Source organism: Psammomys obesus, unplaced genomic scaffold, assembly GCF_907164565.1.
Source record: "Psammomys obesus unplaced genomic scaffold, mPsaObe1.curated_primary_1811, whole genome shotgun sequence".
Classification (NCBI taxonomy): Eukaryota; Metazoa; Chordata; class Mammalia; order Rodentia; family Muridae; genus Psammomys; species Psammomys obesus.
Window position 1 is genome coordinate 31,985 of NW_026591497.1, and position 7,400 is coordinate 39,384.

At 54.3% G+C, this 7,400-nt stretch overlaps 2 protein-coding genes across 7 annotated transcripts in view; one reads left to right on the forward strand and one right to left on the reverse strand.

Moving 5' to 3' along the window:
- Nucleotides 1-259: 259 nt before the first annotated feature.
- Slc7a4 (solute carrier family 7 member 4) lies at nucleotides 260-3,994 on the forward strand. 3 transcript variants are annotated; one of them, XM_055610285.1, is made up of 5 exons: nucleotides 260-327; nucleotides 960-1,976; nucleotides 2,366-3,006; nucleotides 3,285-3,393; nucleotides 3,498-3,994. In XM_055610285.1, exons 2-5 carry the CDS (start codon nucleotides 995-997, stop codon nucleotides 3,671-3,673), a joined length of 1,908 nt encoding a protein of 635 aa, XP_055466260.1. In that variant the 5' UTR covers nucleotides 260-327; nucleotides 960-994; the 3' UTR covers nucleotides 3,674-3,994. The 3 variants fall into 3 exon arrangements, with proteins under 3 accessions (XP_055466260.1, XP_055466259.1, XP_055466261.1); XM_055610284.1 differs by lacking the exon at nucleotides 260-327 and adding an exon at nucleotides 340-529; XM_055610286.1 differs by lacking the exon at nucleotides 260-327 and having other exon boundaries at nucleotides 945-1,976.
- A 394-nt stretch (nucleotides 3,995-4,388) lies between these two features.
- The window catches only part of P2rx6 (purinergic receptor P2X 6), a 9,619-nt gene continuing 6,607 nt past the window's right edge, over nucleotides 4,389-7,400 (reverse strand). For 2 of the 4 annotated variants that reach the window (XM_055610291.1, XM_055610288.1), the window contains 4 exons: nucleotides 6,366-6,459; nucleotides 6,219-6,284; nucleotides 5,982-6,059; nucleotides 4,389-5,870 (listed from right to left, as the gene is read on the reverse strand). In XM_055610291.1, the coding sequence (XP_055466266.1) occupies nucleotides 5,835-5,870; nucleotides 5,982-6,059; nucleotides 6,219-6,284; nucleotides 6,366-6,459 (274 nt within the window). In that variant the 3' untranslated portion in view covers nucleotides 4,389-5,834. Of the gene's footprint in view, nucleotides 5,871-5,981; nucleotides 6,060-6,218; nucleotides 6,294-6,365; nucleotides 6,460-7,400 lie in introns of all 4 variants that reach the window. The other 2 variants (XM_055610290.1, XM_055610287.1) reach the window with 1 other exon arrangement.

Sequence of the window (7,400 nt, forward strand, 5' to 3'; positions counted from 1 at the left end):
GGGCTCCACCCCCAACCTGGACCCAGTGAAGTGGCTCAGCAGGTGGTGGAGCAGGCTCCTCCCCTGAGGAAGGGGTCGAAATGATGGAATAAGTCCTAGGACCCTGGCGACCCTGGTCAGCTCTGGTCTCGATGGTGTACCTTTATTCTTGAAGAGGCTTATTCTGATACGTGACGCAGTGCGGGGCCCAGGGCTGAACCCCACAGGGGATATGTGTTGTGAGGCTCGGGTTTATCCAGCGTCTGGCAGCCAGGGGCGGGGACTGCGCGCAGGCGTTGTAAGCTATCGGGGCAGGCGCAGTGAGCGCGGCGGTGGCCACGACAGCAGGTAGGTCCCGCGGGTCCGGCGGGATGGCTGCTGCGGGAATGCAAATGCAAGCGAAGGTTTTGATGTCTGGGGGCCAGGGGTAGTCTGCAGCTAGTCGCAGCAGCGGCGCGGCAGCGGCGCACATAGCGAGGGGAGGTGCACCACAGCTTCCACATCCGGGACTCGGGGGTGCAGCCCTGGCCTCCTGGCCGCCTGGCTTCAGGTGAGCTGATCCTCCAACTTGGCAGACGTGGGATGATCGCTTTTCTCTAAGGCCCGGTGTCCCTTTGGCTACGCTCCCGGCTACAGGAGCCGCTCCCGTTCCAAGCAGCCTGGCCCTGCTTCAGGAAGAGCCTGTTTCAAGCCTCTTCTTAGGCAACTCCCACTCACCCTCAGAACTACCTACCTGGTTCGCGGTCCGCTCCTGGTCTGCTCCTCTCTGCCACTTCCACTGCCCTGAAGGCTGACAAGGAAGGACCTCCATGCTTTCTATCTTTCCCGCCCACAGCTCCTGACCCCCGTCCCATTCAAGCTTTCTAAAGTAGGTCCGTGGTGTAGGTGTCCTCAGTTCCTAGGGTGAGGAGGCGAGGACTGGGTTGGACAGTCTATGAAAAAATAGAGGATGGCCGGTTATTCCTGCTATCTATCCTCAGTAGGTTCCAGGAGCTGGTTCAGGACTCCGTCTGCCATGGCCCGGGGACTGACCAGCACTGCCCGCTTGGCACGCTTCTGCCAGAAACTGAACCGTCTAAAGCCACTGGAAGAGTCTAGCATGGAGACGTCACTGCGACGCTGCCTGTCCACACTGGACTTGACCCTGTTGGGTGTGGGTGGCATGGTGGGATCTGGGCTTTATGTGCTCACAGGCACAGTGGCCAAGGACATGGCTGGACCTGCTGTGCTCTTATCCTTTTTGGTGGCCGCTGTAGCCTCCCTGTTGGCAGCCCTGTGCTATGCAGAATTTGGAGCCCGTGTGCCTCGTACCGGCTCTGCATACTTGTTCACCTATGTGTCCATGGGCGAAATATGGGCATTCCTCATAGGCTGGAACGTACTTCTGGAATACCTCATTGGGGGGGCTGCAGTGGCCCGGGCCTGGAGTGGCTATTTGGACGCCATCTTTAACCACAGCATTCGCAACTTCACAGAGTCTCACATGGGTGTCTGGCAGATGCCCTTCCTGGCCCACTATCCAGATTTTCTGGCTGCTGGCATTTTACTGGTGGCTTCTGCCTTTGTTTCTTGTGGAGCCCGAGTCTCCTCCTGGCTTAACCACACATTCTCAGCCATCAGTCTGATTGTCATTCTTTTCATCATTGTCCTGGGTTTCATCCTGGCCCGCCCTCACAACTGGAGTGCAGAAGAGGGTGGCTTTGCACCCTTTGGCTTCTCTGGCATCCTGGCTGGCACAGCCACCTGTTTCTATGCCTTTGTGGGTTTTGATGTCATTGCTGCCTCCAGTGAGGAGGCCAAAAACCCACGGTGGGCTGTGCCAATGGCCATTGCCATCTCCCTTGGCCTGGCAGCTGGTGCTTATATTCTGGTCTCCACTGTGTTAACCCTCATGGTACCTTGGCACAGCCTGGACCCTGACTCAGCACTTGCTGATGCTTTCTACAGGCGGGGCTACAGCTGGGCTGGCTTCATTGTGGCAGTTGGCTCCATTTGTGGTAAGGAACCCTTCTGGGCAGGGTGGGAGGGGTCAGGGTAGAGGATCCCGCCCCAAACCTCTCAAAACACTTCTATCCAGGCCCCAGTTTTACTACCTGCATGATGAGCTCATTAAGAAACACTTGTTTTCAAAGACTTGCTGGCAGATCAGCTCCCTACCCATTATACAAAGAATATCAGTTTGGGAGCACGTGCTTACAGGTCCTTTCCAGGCTGACTTCACACTATCAAAAGACTCATTAACGGGCCTGGCTCTAAGCAGAGGTGCCTCATTCCTAAGTAGGAGGTGGGAAGCCAATGCCCTCAATACACATTCCATCTGAGAGCCTAGCAGCAGCCCCTACTGGGCTTTTCTACCATGCTGATTGCTCCCTGTCCTCCGCTGCAGCCATGAATACGGTCCTGCTCAGCAACCTCTTCTCCCTGCCACGCATTGTCTATGCCATGGCCGCTGATGGGCTCTTCTTCCAGATATTTGCTCGGGTGCATCCCCGGACGCAGGTGCCTGTGGTGGGGATCCTGGTGTTTGGGGTCCTCATGGCTCTCCTGGCACTGCTGCTAGACCTTGAGGCATTGGTCCAGTTCCTATCCATCGGCACCCTGCTGGCCTATACTTTTGTGGCCACCAGCATCATTGTGCTGCGTTTTCAAAAAGCTTCTCCACTCGGCTCTCCTTGCCTAGCCAGCCCTGGCCCCACAGCTAAGAAGTACGACTCCTTCTCAGACCATATACAGCTAGTGGGTGATGCACAAAACTTGATGTCTGAGCCTGGGCAGCTGCGACCAACTCTGAAGCCCTTCCTGGGCTTCCTGGATGGGTGCATCCCTGGAACTGCTGTGGCCTGGGCGCTTGGCATCCTGGTAGCCTCAGCCATCTCTCTGGCGTGTGTACTGGTCTTCGGGAACTCAGAGATGCACCTCCCACAGTGGGGCTACGTCTTGCTGCTGGTCGTCAGTGGTGCTGTTTTTCTGTTAAGCCTTCTGGTCCTGGGGGCTCACCAGCAGCAAAAGAAGCAAGACACTTTCCAGGTATACCCCCCTCCCCATGCCTTACCAATACTGTTCCTCCTCAGTCCAACATACTCCCTCTGTCCCACCCTCTTATGCTACGTGAGGATGCACAAGGTCTCATGGGGCTGGGGAGGCAGGTTTATCCATCCTACTTCCTCCAACTTCCTGCCTGGTGAGTGTACACATGGCTCCAAAACTCCAGAGATGAGGGGTTCTGGGTAATGTCCACAGAGTCAGGCTCTGGACTGGCATATGTATCCTACAGCCAAGTTCAGCCTCACCCTTTGTGCCCTCAGATACCTTTGGTTCCCCTGACTCCAGCCCTGAGCATCCTTCTCAACATTTGCCTCATGCTGAAGCTGAGCTACCTGACCTGGCTGCGTTTTATCTTCTGGCTGCTGCTCGGTGAGTGGGCCCTGGGATTGGACCCAAGTCTGTTACAATGGGGAGGACAAAGAGGGCAGGTGGGGTCGGGACGCTGCCCTCCAGGCTCACACCCACTCCTGCAGGACTTGTCGTGTATTTTGGCTATGGCGTCTGGCACAGCAAGGAGAAAGAGAGGGAGCCACTGGAGCTGACTACTGCGCACTACGTGGTGTTCCCCAGCGGCAGCCTGGAGGAAACGGTACAGGCAGTGCAGCCTGCTAGCCAGGCTCCAGTGCAGGAGTCAGGCTGTGCTGAGTAGCTGGCCGTAGAGGTTGGTTCACTGAGGGCTGCGCACCCTCAACACCCAGAGGCCAGAAGAACCGGCAGCTGCCTGCGAGAGGAAGCATGGGTCTGAAGCCTGCCTAGACTGGGCTGGAAATGTTCTTGAGGCCTCAACCCAGAAACTGAGCCTCCAGTCATCATGGAATAGGCCTTGGCCAGTGCTGGTGTGGACTCGTTGCCCAGTGCCTTCCGCTTTATGATCAGCCTTGGATACCTGGGCAGGTGGGACAGAGTGGCAGGAAAGAAATGTCAGCCTCTGAGACCCAGAATAATAACTAATCAGCTAGTGTTGTGACCAGCTGTCATGTATACGGTGGCATTCTTTGTGGTACTGAGTTCTTACTTGCCTGAGGAACCAAGCAATTGTCCCCAGTCCACAGCAGAGACACAGAAGGTTTGCCAAAGTCTCGGGGGGGGGGGGGGGGGCTACATCGCATAATGTGAAGAGAGGCATGTGACAACACAGGGAAAGACTCCTGACCTGTCCGTGTGGTGCGTGCCTGTGCGCGCGTGTACGTGTGCATGTGTGTGTGTTACTGGGGCTTGAGAGGGAAGCCAGGATGCTGAGATTGTTAGACAAGCATTCCAGTGCTGACTTACATCCCCAGGCCTCTGACATGTCCTCCATCAGGAAATATGTATCACAACCTGGACTTTTAAAGTAGGTAACTCAAAACGGCATTGACTGTCAGGGTCTTTTGAGCAAGGCATGTGCCCGAGGTCTGCCTTGGGACCTTGAAATACATCGAACAAGCACATGCCCACAAGACCCTCCCCCCAGCACATTCTTGCATGGCCCCCACAGAGTTGACCGTTGTTTCCAAATCCAGGCTCCTGACCACAGATTACCCTTTATTGTCTCTGTAAACCCTGAAGGGGTTTTTAGGTAAAGCCTTTGGGTTCTCTGCTACCTATTAATCTCCAGGGCAACAGTGTCCATAAGAGGCCAGCTTGGATTAGTACATGAGTGGTGCATTTAAGCATGCATGGATGCCCTTGGACCTGCACCCACTATCTTCCAGCCCATTAGTTGGCTGTGGGGCTATAATTCAGAGAGGGAGAAAGTCCTAGGTGTACTCTGTACCTCTCGCTGGTGTCTCCATGGCTGGGCTCTGCCATCTCCCTTTTCCCATTCCTCCCTACACAGGAAGCTGCTTGCTTTGGCAAGCTTTACTTCAGCGGTGATAACAGGGTTCCTCACGGACTACTGGGTCCATGTAAACCACCTCCAGTAACCAGGCCTTCCCACCCTAGCCCTTTGGAGGCCACAGCCCTAAGGAACTCTAAAGTGTTTTGGGGGGGGGGTTCTGAAAGCCAGGTGACCCCAGATATTGGTGCTGCTTTGGCCTCAGCTCTGGTGCTCCCTCCATCACCATGTATCCTGCCTCTTTCCTTCCAAGGGGTGCATACTCCCTAAATTACGCCCCACATTTGGACCAAGAAAGTTTCTGAATCCCCTGTTCCTGACATCTTTTCTATGAGCTCTAGGACATGAAAAAAGTCACTATCGTGAAGGAATCAAGGTTCCACATGATTACAGATCCAGAACCAGCCATCCCTGAAGAACCTTAGTGCCCTTCATGGAGACCATACCTTGAAACTATGGCACTATGGCTGGGGCCAGGGTTAGGATGTCTAGCAAGGAGGTGCTCTAGAGGAGACTGAGGTTGTCAGGATGGCAGCAAATACTATGTGTGCAGTTTCTTACAAGCTCCTGAGAAGCCTGGTGGTCAGGGCCAGGGCCTTTGAGCCGGATAGCAGAGTCTCCAGGAAGATGTGTAGAGAGTTCCGAGGATACCAGCAATCACTCATTCAACTACATTGCCTTCTCTCCTCTCAGGCAGAGCCTAGGAGGGAGTCTGCTTGGGGAGTCTGGTGGGATTCCCCCAACCCCTATCTAGTTCTGCTGAAGCTTTGTCCTTGATGTTCCTAAGCAGGAACCCTTCCCAAGCCCTAAACTTTACACAGAAGAGAGTGGCTCTAAGCCTCAGGAATGGATAGGCCAATGGATGACAGCCACCCAGCGGGTCACTGGTGCATGAATGTCTGGATCCCAGCAGCAGCAGACACGGGGCAGGTGCAAACCGGGGCTGAGACACTGGGGCATCAGTGTTTGCCAGTGTCAACTCAGGCTCAGTCTACGCAGTGTTGTTAGTTGTTCTTGGGGCCTTTGCCTACAAAGACAACAGATTAGGGATCAAGCTAACATTCCCCAAAGTGTGGCAGAACACAGTGTTCAGGCAGAGTGACCTGAGCTCTGGAACACAAGCAGGCCCACAACTCACTTCTTCATACTTGGTCCTCCAGTAGAAATGGGCTTCTCTATCCAAGTACAGCAGCAGCAGGTCACAGAGGAAGGTGACCTGGAAGGGGCAGGACCTACCATGTTCCAGATTCCTCAACTTGCGCTCCCTCCACCAGCCAATCCCCACCCAGGACACAATCTGCAGGTCCAGTGGGTACCGGCAGGCCCTGGCTGGTGGTTTCTGCAGCCAGAGAGAACCTTAAGTGATTAAACTCACCATGCCCAGCCAAGCTGCTCCTGTGCCCACTGTGATAGCCGTAGGGATGAGTGCAAACTTCCCTGCCTGAGAGACCTGGGATGAACCTCTTGGGCTGTGGCTGTCCTCCCAAACCTCCACAATCCCTCCCCCTGGCCCGAACGTTACCTGCCCAGTGACAAGGATGTCAAAACGGATCCCATAGAGCTTGAGCAGGCTCCGGGCCTCCACACCTGAGGTTTCCCACCAGTGATTGGCTGTCCTGGAGATAGCAGGAAAGAATCCAATGGTTTGCGTGTTGCATTTCGGGCTGGATTACCCGCTGATTCTGTCAGCCCCAGTCCTGAGTCCATGTAGTCTTAGGCTCCATGTAGGTGTTAAGGACAAGGGGAAGCAAACCAGAAACTGAGCAAGGCTCTACTGGGGGAGATCCCTGCTACTGAGGGTCAGAGAGAGCCACAGAGGCTATGTGAATAGATACTGGTAGCAGGGATATGGGAGAAGGAAGGTAGGGTGATGGTGAGGGCTGTCAGAACTCTGAGGCAGGAATTCCCTTCACAGAGCTGGGGAAGAAGGTGAAGGCGGGTGTTGTCACAGAAGTGAGGAGGCATTCTCGACAGAGAGACATGCCAGCAAGGGCCCCCAGGCAGAGATACCTACCACATAAGGCTGTAAGAAGCGGGGAGCCAAGCACAGCCACGCAAGGGTCATCACCCTTAGGCCTGACGGTCATGTGTGCACACCTGCTGCTCCGTGTGTTAAAATGAGATTAAGTGGCAGGAGGGGCCCAAGACTCTCTTGGGAAACTAAAAACACACGGCAATACTTGCAGTTTAAGATCTCTGAGTGTCTCTGGGACCAGAAAATAAAAAACTGTGAATATTAAAAACAGTGGGGGAAAAAAATATAAAGTGTTAAGATTTAATCTACCAGGGCAGACGGCTCAGTGATGAAGAGCACTGTCTGCTCTTCCAAAGGACCTGGGTTCAATTCCCAGCACCCACATGGCAGCTCACAACTGTCTGTAATGAAAATTCCAAGGGACCTGACTCCTTCACATTAATGTACATGAGACAAAATTTAATATTTTTTTAAAAGATTTAATCTTAACTTTATTTCTTCTTTCTCCTCCCACCTCTGCCCTCCCTTTCCTTCCTTCCTTCCTTCCTTCCTTCCTTCCTTCCTTCCTTCCTTCCTTCCTTC

Excerpts from the sequence above, each read along its gene's own strand:
- Slc7a4 (XM_055610285.1), top strand. The coding sequence starts at position 995 with ATGGCCCGGGGACTGACCAGCACTGCCCGCTTGGCACGCTTCTGCCAG. Across the intron at positions 1,977-2,365 it reads GGCAGTTGGCTCCATTTGTG|CCATGAATACGGTCCTGCTC; the intron begins GTAAGGAACCCT and ends CCTCCGCTGCAG. Across the intron at positions 3,007-3,284 it reads AGAAGCAAGACACTTTCCAG|ATACCTTTGGTTCCCCTGAC; the intron begins GTATACCCCCCT and ends TTGTGCCCTCAG.